The following is a 15,381-nucleotide window of genomic DNA, read 5'->3' as shown; positions in this document are numbered from 1 at the left end:
TCCTTAGACACAGATATGTGTAATAAAAAACCGTAACAAGAATGAATTAATTTTAATAGTTTTTTTGATATTTTAGTAATATCATGATTGACATATTGATAGTGGGCAGCCCAAATGTAGAATTTATATTGCGTTGCCTGTGTAAATACAAATATGTGACTACGACAGAAGCACGTGAGCACATCTAGGTATCGACTGCTTATAACCCATTTAGTAATTAGCTTATAATAGTCTTATTGACCATATGTATAACTTCAATTGAATCATAATATTTTATAAAACCTCCTTTTTAGCTCATTGGATGGTATTTTACATTATATTTATTATGTATTTTTGTAGCGCCTTTTGCGTGCATACAAGCAATAATATTTGGCTTTGCTACTATAACTTGAAAAGTAGGCTTCTTAATTTACTAATTGTATAAAATGCAGTATTTGAGGTAATTATGATATCGAACTTTCATCTTATATTCATTGAACTAACTGATAGCATTAGAATTAATTTATCACTTAGTATTTCTCACACGCACTTTCTAATGACAGATGGGTGCGATTTATTACGCTGAATGACATCAATCACAATATAGCAACCTTTTTATGTTTGCTTTTACCACATCAATAACTTTTATCACGTGTGATATATACCATTTAAGACTAATTTTGGGAGAATACAAATAAAAAGAAACATTTAAATGAAAAAGGTTTTACTCATTCATGCAAAATAAATAATCTCATACAAAATATTTGCTATTTACAACACACACAATAAATAAGTTAAGTACGAAAAATAAATAATTTCTAGAGCTACTTAGAACTAGCCTGACTGTGACGTCATACTTGTGACCATTCGCGCATCATTTTGTTCTGTCTTCTCCTGTCTCTTTTGTTCTTATTTTCGTCAGATTTCCTCACCATTAAGGCCACGTGACTTATAGTATCAACCAAGTCATCGTATTCATTACTCTGTTCTTTTTCACCATTTACTTTTGTGTCTTTATTATCTCTATTCTGCCTTTTGTTTTTTCCAAATATTCCTAGTTGATCACCCACAGATTCTCCAATCTGGCCGAGGTTAAGAACGTCCAAATCATGGAGGTTGAATTGCTTGTTCCTGTTTTTCTTTTTGGGTAGGGTGAGGCCTTCATAATAGTTATCTGTGACAGGGGAACTGAACTGGTAATGATGGCCTCTAGTTTCATCCCCAGTCATCGTTTCTCTCTCTGGCATAGTTTCAGCGGAGTCAAGAGTTTGAACAATTTGAATCATGTCATCATTAACGGCTTCTTCGGATGTAGGAATGAAAGATATGGTCGACGGCGTTTTAGGAGTGATCGTCAACACTTTCTCGTATTTATCTGATTCTTCTTCTTTGTTCATCATATTTGAATCTTTTGCGTTATTTGAAATCATTGGAGTGACTTGCAATTCTGATAATTGTCCAGTAATATGCGCTAATGACATTTCTAGTCCTGGGTCTTCAAAATCAGTTACACTTTTGGCTGTAGTTGCTGATAAAATTGGAGTTTGATTCTCAGATATGAAAGATACTGGTGCTATGGATTGCTCTTGAATGGTACTCATGACTGTACTACGCTCAGTTGATTGGGAAGCGGCAGTCACTGAACTTGGTGGACTAACAGTAGTGGTTACTGACGTGAGGATTGATGTTGTAGTACTTTCTGTGGTAGGTTTCCTGGTTGGTCTTGGCCTCCTGTTCGGTCTGCGAGTTGGTCTCCTGTTACCAGGGGAAGGTTTCACTCTGACAGTAGTAGTACGTCTTGGTCGTACTGTTGTAGTTCTGGTACTAGGCCGTCTTGATGGCCGACGTGAAGGCCGTGGACGTCTAGTAGTAGAAGTGGTCGTTGTAGACGGGGCAGGGGCTTGTTTCTTCTTGTTTTTGTTCGATTTTTTCCCACCTGTCGATCCAAACAGGTCTCCTAATATGTCTTCGCCAATAAGACTGAAGCCTGTGTAATCAGCGCTGTCTACGTCGTTGACGGCGTCGAGTGTGCCTGAAATATGCGAATAAAGTTATTAGAAAACTATGACATAAGTGTTATTATTCATTCCTAATAGATTTTGTAAAGTAATCAAAACCTACCATCATCATCATCGTCATCGTCGTCGTCGTCATCATCGTCATCTTCCCCAGCACCGAGCCCGAATGCATCATCATCTTCATAATCATCATCATCGTCGTCTTCAGCTTTCTCGTCTTGAGGTACTAACGGCAATGGGTCAGCTGGTTCAGAAGTCACGCCTCTGGGACCAAATTTGAAGCAGGATACTCTGACAGCTGCTTCAACTGTGCTCTTTGATTGCAGTTCTAAGCCGAGACAAGCTCTGAACTCTTCACCAGCTCTGGCGATGTTGTATACTCTTCCACAGAATTTGGATACACCACCCGGCAATGGCATGCAGACGGGACTGGGTTTACGACCTATAAAGAAATACAACGTCACATGTAAGAATTTTCAAATGTAGTTTCATTTGGGGGTCCATAATTTAAGGTTAATGGAACCATAAAAACCGGAGTTCTTAAAAATCAAAAGTGAAAATCAACATATAAATAACTTACTCGACAGAGTCCGGTTTGTGATGACCTTCTTTCCGAAACTCAACGATACGGACATCTTGTCACCGTTGAGGTACATCAAGGAGGCGCATCCTGGAAATGTAAATTATTATATAATCATTATCTACATATCTACAGTGAAATCTTTGATTATTAGGATTGTAATACCTACAAAAGTTCTGCAGTAAATGTCTAAATGCCAAGTTTCTTTACACCACATAACATTGTATGTACCTAAGTACTACGAAACTATCTTGTGGCTTGGTTTCATAATTTTTAACGTAATTTCCAAAGGTAAGATCCGGAATGATGTTTCAAGTAATGAGTCACATAGTGCGTTTATTGTGTTGCGGAGTTTACAGATGGCGTAACAAACTTCGCCGTGTGGTGAAAGAACGTATATTGTTCATTTTGTGGCCACCATGTTATGAGTATACCATAATAAGAAAAGGTATAGGCAATATGTATTATTTTTTTGGTAGAGTATAAATACAATATCTATTGGAATTTCATTAGTAAAAACATACTATTGCAAAAATGCGAAATAATGTTGTCGAAAAATATGTTTTAGATTAGAATATTTCTTGAAAACATTAAGGACATCCATATAAGCACATGTCTATATGACGTAATAACTTCAATGAGTCATCAAAGGTTCATAAAGTCTATTACAGTTTAAACAATTGTGGTCTACTCCATACCTGGTCCGTGCAGTTCGACAACGGGCAGTCGGAACTCGCGGCAGCAGTTGCAGTAAGCCTCCACGCATTTGCAGTACTTGTTGATGTTGTTCTCGTCAATCTTTATGTCGTCATTCCTGTTCTGGATCCCTTTCTTCACAGTGTTATTTTCCCTTCCTAAAAAAACAATTGATTTATATAGGTAGATACTTTTTTGTATTGAGACGAATTAGCCTCCGGGCGAAGATGTTGGCCAATCTTGAATTTAATGGGACCACAAGATTAATTGCATTTCAATTTTTGTCTAAAAGCTATTATGTATTTTAATAAACATTGTCTTCGAGGCGTGCTAAGAACGTTTTATATAATTGTATACAAGAGTTTTTCTTTTTGGTGTTGTCTGTTAGACTTTTACTAGTTATAAAGTTGATTGATAGATTTGTTTTTACACATGCTGAAGATTGATTGCATTGGTGATACAAAAAGTTATGAGTTATTACAATCTCGAGTAATTGCTCTGAATTAATCGAGTGACATGAATATTTAAAAAACATTGTAGTAAATTAATATAATTTGACACTGAAATTATACCTTATTTCTTCATCGAGTGACGAAAAGCGCCTGTCAGACGGACACATCAATATAATTCAGTTAGTTTGTACATCTCGTTAACAAAAAAAAGTATCAACATTGAACACGCTACTTGATGTTTTTATTGAAAGTCATTCAGAACAAAAAATTTGATGTTGCACCGATCGTCGACTTTCACAGTTTTTTTAAAGATACCTACAATGTATTTGGCTTACAAATGTTGATGCGTTTAATTGACTGTATAAATATTTCTGTCAGGTTGCGGACATGTTAACAATCAATCAATTATTTAGATTTTTTACGCCAATGGCGGACGGTTGCCTAATGCGAACATGAATAGTGAGTGATATACTTACGGACACTCTTTGACGCGGCGAAAGCTAGGAGTATGAATATCAGAAGCAACTCGAAAACCAGGGAGAGCTTCATCTTGAAGACTGGCTCCCTGCCTGCAAATGTTAAATACGGTAAATTGGATGACATTCTTTAAAAACTTTAACACACAATTTTAAAGCAGTACTCGTAACTTATAACCAAAAGAAATTATGTTCTATACCTACAAATATGTGTATTTTTTCTTGAATGGGTACTTTCTTTAAAACTTTAATGGTGTACACAACTTTGCTAGTAAGTCTTATTAAAGTAATTTTCAAAGATAGAAACATAAACATCTTTTTTGTTAGAAGCGAACGCGTTGAAATCTTTTCCACAACGAATCTCGCCTGCATAATTTCTATGCGCATTTATGCATGTGTTTACATAAATGAGCATTTAGATTGCAGCAACGCATATTCGCACACATGATTAAAATCCAAAAAAAATATACATATTTACAAAAAAATTATACCTACTCAAAAAAACCTTAAAAGTTCTACTCCTATCATTTAATTATTAATAAAAACAAACTTACCTTCTAGTATAAAACTTCAATACAAAAATTCAACACTACAAATCTCAAATCAACACCTCGAACCACGTCAAAAAAATAAATACAACAATATTATCAAGAGTTCACACTGTACGGATCTAAAAACGCAGACGACTCCGGAGTAGCAACCACACTGATTTGTTGAAGCACCGACTGGCACCCGGAGAAATGTTCAGTGACGTACAACAGTGAGAAAGGAAAACCGCACCTCTCTTTCTGCCTCGAAGGATGGGTGAAAGCCGAGACGCACTTCGTCGCCTATGTAGAATTCAGTGTCAAGCAAAGTCAAGCCAAAGTGTTATTGTATACCTACTTGGGAAGGAAATGAGCCAGTTATGTATATTGAGCTTTTTTTGGCTGTGAAAACGATTTGTTAGGTTAATTGGCGGATATAATTGTTTTTGTTTTGTTGTATGTTTTTGTAATTGTAATTGTTTTACGTAGTTAAAAATTACGATCTATTCACTCGTAGAGGCTTCTTTCGTAATAATGTATGCATATGAATGAATTTATGTTGTTCTTAAATTCAAAAGTGGGTGGTAAAAAATAGGTTAAAAATAACATTAAAATGCCACGTAATTAAAAACGATACTATCACCAATATTCAAATGCATTTCTATGGAAATTAAGAAGCTATGGTTGTTTCTTAGAAATGAATTTCTTTTCTCCATAACTTCCAGAAACGTCGTACACCGAACGTTGCTCTCGAATGTAGTAGTGACGGTGCGCATTGGCGTAAATACATTTCTTTAGGACCTCATGTTCTGCATTTTCAAAGTTATTTGGGATTAATTTATATTATCTTATTTTAAACAGAGGAAGGAAGATAGAAAGAGTAAGAATCGTCAATTAAAAGCAATTAATTCATTTTGGTAATACAGCGTACCTATACCTCACCGAATTTCTCTGCCCGAGAAAGCTATGGCAGATTATAAAATAAATAAAATACATAGTACGACATAACAATTAATTCCTGTCGTTTTTCTATTCATAAAAAATAATATATTCGCTCCTTTTTCCTCAAACCACCAAATCTGTAAAAACCACATCACAACACCAGCTTTCTTTACGCCAATCCACAACATGGTCACTAAACCCGTCTGGTCGGTCACCCGGCATTTGGTCCATGAGTGGTCACTTTCCCGAGGTGAAAGTGGCTGAGTTCGAATGTTACCACTCTTGTTATTATACGTAGCCACGTGTGTTTAACAGTCATATGTTACTTTGTAATATATGATAGGTATTGTGTAATATGCGGATGTAAGATTCTTGTGTGTTTTTGTTTAGATTTAAGCATTTGAGTAAACAAAGCAGTTCGTTGTTGGAGTTAATTTTGGTAGGGTTTGCTTAGTTGTAAAATAGAGAGGTTTAAACGAAATAACTACTTTCATTTTATTTAGCACTATGAAACTATGTACTGCAATAAACTAGGCAGCATTAATTTATGCCATGTAATAAACTAAAGCTTTACAAGTTATCTATTAAAGTTATTTTCTTTCAATATTTCACCTCAAACAAAGACGACTGGTGTCATAAAAGCGTGTACCTAATAAAAATAATGTTCAAAGAGAAATTCTGGAAACATAAAATATTAGCTCTCTTTGGTAGCAATAAAAATACTCGAGAGTCTCTTAAGGCAATTGAAAGCTGTTTCCATCATTGATAAGTATTCAAGTTGTCTGTGTTTCTTCTGTAATCGGGCCACAGTTTCCTATAAACATATTTTATACACCATTTCAACTTCCCACGATACTTACCGTGTGTAACACAACTTATATATTTTTGTGTGCATTACATTAATAACTGCATATAGTTTGTGTTACCAAAAAAATATTATTTGTATATATGAACGAGCATTTCCGCCTAAACCTAGAAACTAAAAATTACTTACATAATTTTTGAATTATTCAAACGGTAATCGTTTGAATAATTAACGTACAGGGCAGTTTTGAAATATATATTTTGGCAATGTTTAAAAACGTTATAAAATAATTCTTGGTGTGGGTCAATCACAAATACACCTACCTAGGTCCATCCAGTTCAGTTGAATTTATTATCTACAGAACATAATCTATAACATCTGATTGTTGCTAACTTGTAAGAATATGTTTTCTACAATGAACCCCTTACTTTAACTGTAAAGCAAATACACCTATAAACCTTATTTGTGGGGATCTTTTTGTAGAGGTAATTGACTCGAAGCCAATAAGCGTTGGTATTCAATAGGTTAGACGCTCGTGAACTTAACAATTACTAGCACAGTGCTTCGAATGTAATGCAGAGGCAGTTTTAAATTAACTTAATAAAGCATATGTTATGTAAATTATACATTTTTAGCATACATACTAGTTTGTGAATTAAAGTAAGAATTTTGTAGTTGTTTAAACAAAATAGAGCCTTTTATTTGAAAAAAAAAATCTGAAAAGTAACGTAAACGATTTAAACCTCTTATAAATTACTTATAAAATACGTAAACAAATTTCAATAATTAATTGAAATGATTTATGACCACTAAACCCATAAATCTTTAAAAAAAACATTTACTACTATTTTAATCAATAAACCTTTTTACTCGTCATGTAACTATTAAGATCCATCGGCACGTCTATCACGTAACGTAGTCTACAAGACAATGACCCGCAAGTGGGGCAGTGGCGCGCGCACCTGCGCCTGCGCCGACAGACAGACATGCAGACAAATAAGAATAACTGCAGCTTTCTATGCACAATGCACATTATTATCGATTCTTTTTCATGTCATTTGTTGAAGACGTAGTAAAAGTTCTTTGAAGATGCGTCAGTTCAAGCTGAAATTATTAAAAAAACACAAAATAAAGCAATTAGACAGCAACATTGTAAAAAAATGACTTATTTATATTATGATGATGTTATCATCGCCAACTCAAAACATGTATGATCCTGTTGTTAAAATGATAATGTTTTCCAATCTATATCACTATGTGTAATGATAACGGAATACAAAGTTAATAATATTATGGATTAAGCCAGATTATAAAAGAATTAAAAGCAGTGTAATTACTAAGATATGTAAATCGGGACATGTCCGGAAATGAAGTTATTATAGGTAACTAATTCTAGAAACTTTAATACAGAGAGTATAAATCTGTGATGATTATCACATAACCAAGTATTTTTCTGTGAGTGTGAAAGCTTATCACATGTAACACTCGTGAATACTGTTGCTTGATATGCAAATTTTATTTATAGCGATCGATTTCAGTTATGATTGAATGAATGTCATAATCAAAAAAAGTGCTTATGCTAATCTACTTCATTATAATCAGATGTAACGCAAATAAGTTGCAAAATTATGCACGAATATTTAACAGTAGCTAGACAACTACACCTACGCTATAATTTCTCCAAACATATCATCATGATTGTAAACAAGACACGAATTAGTCATCAGTCACTTATATTGTTTGCCATATAAACACATACGCATAGAAGCCTCCACAATGATAGGGAGAAAGCGTACAAACAAGTTTCGAACTCCTACATTATATCTAACTACGTAAATGACTATACAAAAACGACAGTTTCCCCAATATTAAAAACAAATATTGGTTAGGCTGAATTAGGGAGAACGTTGGAAGGCTGTCGCTTTCTCGATGCATCTCACTGATGCATGTCGTTATAATACTGCGTTATGCTTTATTTAAATTTCACCTTCTATTGTGAGCGAGGTGAAACGGCCGGAGCGAGATCTCAGGAAAGGAGCAGTGTACGGCCGGCTGTTGCGACGTTCGCCTCCTCACACGAGCCTACCTCCTTAATAAAACGCGGTATAAAATAATTCGACTTTTTCGCTCGTGCTCCATCGAGATCCGTGACGTGAGCTGATCGCCATGTCGGTCAAATTTACTCTTTCTTTTGTCCTCGCGGTGGTCGCGGTGGCCCACTGTGCAAACATTTTAGGTGAGTACCTTAATCTTCATTGTGTGTACTTGATTAGAAAGCGACCGTACTAGGGCGACAATAGACTCGCAGTGATAATGTAAGCATGAATGACAGCTGTGCCTGCCAGGAAGCTATTAAGGTTGACTCTAATGAATAACGGATACAGTATAAATGAATATTACATTCATTAAATAAAATGTTTATGAACCGTGGAATATAAGGAACTTAGAATATGAAATATGCCTCAAATTAGTTTGACAGCAAAAACTGTGTTATTTTGTAACTTTTGTAAAAATTATAACTTTGTCAGTTTTTGTAATGAAGAACATTACAAATGGAGTGTCCATGTCTTTTCCATTCAGTACGTTTTCTTACAGATATCATGAGATAGGAATTTATCAATTATGAAAGGATGAATATCTTTTTTTTTTTTCAATGAGAAAAGTCTTGACTGTTATCAGACACCGTTATATGTAGTGTTTTTGTTATGATGAGCTTCTCGTTGCTTTTTATTTATTAACTGGGTTTTATAAAGATCTTCTTATAAACATCTGTTGAATTTAATCACAAAAATAACATCTTTGTGTATTAATAAAAATAAATAATTAGGTTCATGATATTGATCAAATACCGATTTATTCAGTATCAGAAAGAACTGCAATAGTATCGATAAGCAAACAACAAATTATAAACTATGTATGACTGTGTAATAAATTAACATATTCAAGAAAAGTTTTACATGAAGTGAAGCTCTAACTTTATGACAACAAAATCATATTTCATCATCACTAACGACGTTTCAGCGAAAAACTTTAAAACTGAAAACATATACTTTATTTCTCAACCAAGTATATACTTTTCACACACGTAACTTATATACATATTTCTCAACATGTAGGTAACGTAACTTAAACTTCTCCAAGCATAAAACAAAAGACAGCTGACAGATTTTACCTCCCAAAGACGTACATCTGACATAACAAGACAAAATAGTCATTGTTCCATCATTTACAGTATTATGAACCATGAACAAAACAAAGACGCAAGCGCAGAACTAGTGAAAGTTGCAACTGCGCATGCGTGAAAGTGACTGAACAATATTTGGACGCGAATTTGTTTTTTTTTTTGAGTATCGTAACACCCATTGGGTTTAACGGATGTCTTTCTTATATGTACGATTGTGAATTGTTAATACACTTGATTATGTATTTAACTGTCTATGTATGGATTTAGGAAGTAACGTGTATTTGCTCAAGTGAATAGGTGAAATGGAACAATATCCTTTACAAAAAATACTGGAAAAAATTGATACAAATCAAATACAGTGCTTGCAATATTTTTTTCCTTTTAATTTTGGAAGTTTTCCAAATGTGTCTTCAAACATTACATAAACTAAACCTACATGTTATGTAGAGCAAAATAATGTCTAATTATATAATAATTAACAATTCCTCATTACTTAATTAATTAAAATATATTCTACCATGACTCTATTACTATACGAATAAATTCACAAAAACATCGAATTTTCTTTTCGCTCTGTTAAAACTTACTTTACTTCTAGGCAGTCTAGAAATAATTGCAGATACCTAGTTACCTATTGGCTGAACAGCAATTCCAGTTAGAGATCTACTTTCAACGGAACTCGTACATACACAATATGATTAGAAAGCGTGGCAATATAATAAAACCTAATTAGGATTACGTTCAATACAATATCTATATTATTATTCAAGCTGTCAAGCAAATAGAGTGACGATAAATTAATCTGTACTTAATATCGCAAAGCTCAAGAGTTAGTGTTTATTTGCTGGCTTAAATGCGCTACTCTCAGAAACGACTGGTCCCTTTTAATACAAAATTGCATTATTAGTTAGCCCATTTATTAGATAGTAGGTAATATTCGTACTGATATAATATCATGGAATGGTAGTTTAAATCTAGAATTGGATTATTCTTAGTGTTATTATCACTCGAAAACACTATTCATCTGACTTATTTTGAATACCTATAGGTACTATTTGAGCAAAAATACCTTTGTCTTACCATTAATTAGAAAAAAATATCTGAGTTGCAACAGCTAATTAAAATACCTTCTCCTTTCAGATTTCCTAAACATAGAAGATGCCAAGAAGCTGTTGGAGCCGGGAGCTGAGCCCCGAAATGACCCCTCCTGCAAGTGGAAGTGCAAGGGACCAGCCTGTGCCTGCTGTATCGACCAGAACATAACGTCATATGACCCTGAAGGAGCTAGTACGTTATTTTTTTAATTATCAGAATACCCCAGGGATTTTTACAACCAATAGAAATTCTTCGCTCAGATTTATATTTTGGAATAACGAAATTCTATTGGTAGTTTAAAAACCTCTCCGCTCCGTTCATAAATAAGCCTTATGCCTTACTTTTTGTGTAGGCACTAGGAGATGTGGCTCTCTAAGAACTTTTTATAAGTATGTACCTCGTTTCAAATAAATGTACGAAAAATCTTATATCAGGATAGTAGAAGATGTTATGAAGTATTTTTTCTGGATACTTAAATGTATTTATTTTTGTACACCGTATTTTTGTGTATTTCAGAATGCGTCCATATGCGGTATCTATCGAAAGAAGAAGGACTCTTCGTGCAGATTTCTCACGGAAAGAAAGTTGACTACGAAAAAATTCAGGGTAAGATCCAATCTAAAATATAATTTTTCATACAGTGATTGTATATTTCAATAAGGGCTTTCACGAGCATTTCTATAGAAAGTTGTTCCGCCAACTGTGCGGTTGTAGTAGCTATAGAAGCTATAGTAAGTATATTTGCATCTAGAAGTTTCTCAGGTAATCTCGCGAGAAAGTCGAATGCAATTGCTTTTACTCTCGTGCCATACAATTCCTTTCAGCTTTCATTTAGTTCGGAAGCTGGGGTTATTATTTGCTACTTTCAAAGCGCTGCTCATAATGTGTTAGCAATTAGTTACACTTACGATGATTGCAATATAATAAGGCGCTCCCATTACATTTGTGTCGCTATGAATCGCAATAAATGTATTGAGTACAAATAAATCATCATTATTTCTAAATCGGAAACTTTTATATGCGTGTTTCTTTGCTGTTCCAATTTTGAACATCTTTAAACTTTTTACTCTTTACCTAGGCATTTCAAATCTTCTGATGATCCCAATACCTATCGTACTTCTTCTTTTCGTTAATAATGAGTCAATAAAACATCGTCTTCTTTTTTTATTACAGCTACAAACCCAGACCCCCTTTGCCTAGTGATGGGCGTGCTCTTCCAAATGTGTGCCTCGTTCACTCAAATGGCGCCCACCGCCGATGGTCTGAAAGGTTGCGTCAACCTAGAACCTGGGACTATATTCCTGTCACAACGCAAGATTCCACTAGGCTGCTTTAAGGCTAACGAGAGTGGCATGGAGATGTCTGAACCTACGAAAGAAACGTAAGTTATTTTTTTGTTACTCCTTTAGTTGTGACTACACCAATTTTATTCCTCAAGCACTTCCACTAGTAATTTATTAAATCGTATCATGTAGAGAATAATTAATATTTATATCATCTATTAAAAAACAAACAAATATAATGAAAGATAGGAAACTAACTAAAAATAACGATAGTCTTGTTATCAATATTTTATCATAAATATGCAGTCCGTATTCAACTTTAGTTGAAAGCCAAGAATTTAACCGGAAGATGAAGACTAGTAGCCTTGAGCCATGCCTTCATTAATCGGAGAAGATAAAGCAATATCTAAGGCCTGGATTAAGAACGATAATCGATTCGTATTAAAAACAGCTAAATACACCTACACATAACATAATGGGTTGGGTGGAAACTTCGATTGGCAAATTATAAAGGAAAAAGTAATTGCTCAATAAAATTGTTTATCTTTTATTTCCAGAGCTGTGGAAGAAGAAAATACAGACGATAACAGTGAAGACGGAGAAGACGTTGAATTTGATCCAAACAAGTTCTTCGCAGGAGTGTACCAAACTGCACAGCAAAGCATTGCGTTACTCAGCAGTCTCTTAGAAACGCCTAGTTCCAATACCACTTCAGCTAAGCCAGTCAGTTCAACTGAAGCAAGCAGTTCTTCCCCCCAAGTAAACCCTACAGAAACTTCGCAACGAAGAGGACCCAAAAACTTGAAACATCCTAATCAATTGTGATAGATAACATGTTCGTGTGCATTCTTAGATACAAAAATGCATTTAATTTAGGTTTTAATTTCTATTTTCATGCTTGTAATGAAACATTATCCTATTTATTGCTTTAAACTTTGTGATGCAAGTGACTAGTACTTAGTAATAAAGAAATGTGTGTTCATTTGTTATTTTCTTCAGCCTTGAGAGAATGGAGGGGAGGCATTTGTTTCCAACAAGTAGACACCACTGCGTCTGAAAGAGAAAATATTTTTTGACATTAGGTACCTATATATTTTGAAATTAGGTTAGCTGTTGTTTTTTCCTTGCCAAAATAGTTATCTGCATCGCTTGATAAATTATCATAAAAGTTAATCCCTGTTGATGAAATTTTGCAAATAACTACATTTTATGGCAGCAGATAACAATTGCATTAGTGACGAATATTCCAAAGTACTTACCCATTTTTGGGCATGAGTCCTCCCATCTGTAGTCTGCCAGGGAGAAGGTCACAGGTTCCCATTATCGCAGCGAAGTAGTTGATGCATTGTCTTCCAGTGAAACCTCCTGATGTGATGGACTCGGCAAAGTAGAAGTAGCTCCTCGCATGGTCACAAGCGTGAGAGTTGCATCCAGGCATAGAGATTCCACCGTTGGGGTAAAAGTCGACGTCACCAAGGTCAGCCAGATAGCCGTTGATGCCGTAATTTGTATGAATGACTTCAGTATATTGTCCGTCTCTGGCGTCGAAGCGATCAGGGTGGCTTACCCAGCCGATGAAAGCGGGGTCAAGAGCTGTAATAGTAATAAAAAAATTACAGTCATTATAGCCAATTAATTTAGGTGACGTGAAATAGTAAAAAAAAGGAATTCCAACACTCCATATTAGAGAGGATTATTTTTTAAAACCGTAACGGCAATCTCAACAGACACCATTTAAATGGTGGCAATTTGTACAGATGGTATTTCTTCCCTATGTGGACAAAAATCCTACCTGTAATATACGCAACGTTGCCATTGACGTTCCTTCCGATAATACCAGCCTGATGACCACCGAAGCCGTGTCCTACAATGTGGTACATAACTGGATTGGCGCCTCCTACTTCATTCACCCAGTTTATGAAGGCTGCCACCGCTTGGCCAGAAGAAATGGTGTTGACGATAACGGTCCTGTAGTCGATAGAACTAGCTCCGATGCTCCAGTCTACAACGATGACGTTTACGTCTTCAGCGGCGAGGAATACTGAAAAGGAGAAAGGAATAAATATTCAACAGAATGTATTAACTATTAAAGACAGCAAGAAAGGACAAAATAGTTTCATTGCAAGAATAAAGAGGGATTTAAACATAAAATGAAACATGAAGGGGATGAATATGCGTCACTCAACATGATGTTACGACCCTATGCGAGATAAGCTGATTTTTACGTTCAAATGGTCTTCATTTTGGGGAAGTATCTATCCCATGTGGTGGTGAGGTCAGTTCTCCTGATTTTTCTTATCCAATCGAATTCAGTAGCATTAGATGAAACATTGATCATGAATGAAATCTTACCAGGAATAAGTACGCTGTTAAAGTCAGCGAGAGCAGATTCCAACCATCCGTGAACCAGAATAATTGTGCGTCTGTTACTTCTGTAGTTGGTTGACTGGAGAAGGCTTGGGTTGTTCAAAATGAGAGGCTGGCTCACTACCGGGTTATCCCTGAAAATTTACAATTATGCATTCATTAATGTTGATTTTGTGGGCACTCAAACATGGACCATTAGATTTGGACATATTTCTCCCTTGTTTATCTGCAAGTTTAAGTTGGGCCCTATAGAGTCCACATTGATTCTAAACTGTAAAATGTACCACCTGTATAACATATGGAATTTATTAGCAAAGAATTGAGTTTAGGTATCCTTTTCGAAGGTTGAGAATCTTTGTCAAAATACCTTGTAAATAGGTGATAGACATTTGTGCGAACAGGATCGAATCTTGCTGCTTTGCCGATGTCATCATCTGCCACCGACGCTTCCAGATCATTCTGGCCATATTGTTCAAGATTATCTAAATCAAGGTTTTGTGGCAGAATACTGGGCAGGCCTGAAAGACAAGAAAACTGTTTATTTAGAATAATTAGGTATACTAATTTTAAGAAAATAACTAAGTACCTACTTATATAAAAACAAACCTACACCATAGCTGATAAAATGCTAGGTATTAACTTTTTACGTCATACTGCGTAATCAAAAACTTAACAAATGATTTCTCACTTATAAATACTCAACGATTAAAGTAAAACTCACCATAGGCCAGGCCAAGAACAGTCAAGCAAAGTAAAGCTGTTAATTTGTTCATGGTTACTTCACAAATGTATGAAATAATGTAATTAGATCGATAATCTTATGTTAATGATTCGTAGCAAAGATAAACACCTGTATAATTATTGTATTATCTAAAGAATTTTCTAGTTGTTATTCTCTTTTTTGTATTTTATAAACAAATCTTTTTCTAATGCTAACAAATTCGAGTTACAATATATGTACCCACGTAATCATAAAA

The 15,381-nt window shown here is 34.9% G+C and overlaps 3 protein-coding genes across 3 annotated transcripts; 1 reads left to right on the top strand and 2 right to left on the bottom strand.

The window, feature by feature from the left end:
- Window positions 1–686: 686 nt before the first annotated feature.
- Window positions 687–4,932, bottom strand: LOC110383869 (uncharacterized). Its single transcript, XM_021344810.3, has 6 exons — window positions 4,756–4,932; window positions 4,202–4,294; window positions 3,276–3,431; window positions 2,578–2,667; window positions 2,101–2,439; window positions 687–2,011 (listed from the first exon to the last, which is right to left on the bottom strand). The coding sequence occupies exons 2-6, from the start codon at window positions 4,272–4,274 to the stop codon at window positions 831–833; spliced, it is 1,839 nt and encodes a 612-aa protein (XP_021200485.3). The 5' UTR covers window positions 4,275–4,294; window positions 4,756–4,932; the 3' UTR covers window positions 687–830.
- A 3,560-nt stretch (window positions 4,933–8,492) lies between these two features.
- Window positions 8,493–13,019, top strand: LOC110383860 (uncharacterized). Its single transcript, XM_021344799.3, has 5 exons — window positions 8,493–8,711; window positions 10,800–10,946; window positions 11,271–11,360; window positions 11,928–12,135; window positions 12,595–13,019. Exons 1-5 carry the CDS (start codon window positions 8,642–8,644, stop codon window positions 12,860–12,862), a joined length of 783 nt encoding a protein of 260 aa, XP_021200474.3. The 5' UTR covers window positions 8,493–8,641; the 3' UTR covers window positions 12,863–13,019.
- LOC110383823 (pancreatic triacylglycerol lipase) lies at window positions 12,571–15,281 on the bottom strand. Its single transcript, XM_049835968.2, has 6 exons — window positions 15,126–15,281; window positions 14,772–14,922; window positions 14,390–14,538; window positions 13,830–14,078; window positions 13,297–13,630; window positions 12,571–13,090 (listed from the first exon to the last, which is right to left on the bottom strand). Exons 1-6 carry the CDS (start codon window positions 15,175–15,177, stop codon window positions 13,033–13,035), a joined length of 993 nt encoding a protein of 330 aa, XP_049691925.2. The 5' UTR covers window positions 15,178–15,281; the 3' UTR covers window positions 12,571–13,032.
- Between the last annotated feature and the right edge of the window lie 100 nt (window positions 15,282–15,381).

Source organism: Helicoverpa armigera, chromosome 3, assembly GCF_030705265.1.
Source record: "Helicoverpa armigera isolate CAAS_96S chromosome 3, ASM3070526v1, whole genome shotgun sequence".
NCBI classification, from domain to species: Eukaryota; Metazoa; Arthropoda; class Insecta; order Lepidoptera; family Noctuidae; genus Helicoverpa; species Helicoverpa armigera.
This window is presented reverse-complemented; position numbering and strand designations above follow the sequence as displayed.

What these genes read in the sequence shown, in the direction of transcription:
- LOC110383860 (XM_021344799.3), top strand. Translation starts at nt 8,642, where the DNA reads ATGTCGGTCAAATTTACTCTTTCTTTTGTCCTCGCGGTGGTCGCGGTG. An exon ending in CCACTGTGCAAACATTTTAG is followed by an intron (nt 8,712 to 10,799) that starts GTGAGTACCTTA and finishes TTCTCCTTTCAG; the next exon opens with ATTTCCTAAACATAGAAGAT. An exon ending in TCTGAACCTACGAAAGAAAC is followed by an intron (nt 12,136 to 12,594) that starts GTAAGTTATTTT and finishes TTTTATTTCCAG; the next exon opens with AGCTGTGGAAGAAGAAAATA.
- LOC110383823 (XM_049835968.2), bottom strand. Translation starts at nt 15,177, where the DNA reads ATGAACAAATTAACAGCTTTACTTTGCTTGACTGTTCTTGGCCTGGCC. An exon ending in TAACAGCGTACTTATTCCTG is followed by an intron (nt 14,079 to 14,389) that starts GTAAGATTTCAT and finishes TCTCCTTTTCAG; the next exon opens with TATTCCTCGCCGCTGAAGAC. An exon ending in GGACTCATGCCCAAAAATGG is followed by an intron (nt 13,091 to 13,296) that starts GTAAGTACTTTG and finishes TTTCTCTTTCAG; the next exon opens with ACGCAGTGGTGTCTACTTGT.
- LOC110383869 (XM_021344810.3), bottom strand. Translation starts at nt 4,274, where the DNA reads ATGAAGCTCTCCCTGGTTTTCGAGTTGCTTCTGATATTCATACTCCTA. An exon ending in CGCCGCGTCAAAGAGTGTCC is followed by an intron (nt 3,432 to 4,201) that starts GTAAGTATATCA and finishes TTGTTTTTTTAG; the next exon opens with GAAGGGAAAATAACACTGTG. An exon ending in CGATGACGATGATGATGATG is followed by an intron (nt 2,012 to 2,100) that starts GTAGGTTTTGAT and finishes CGCATATTTCAG; the next exon opens with GCACACTCGACGCCGTCAAC.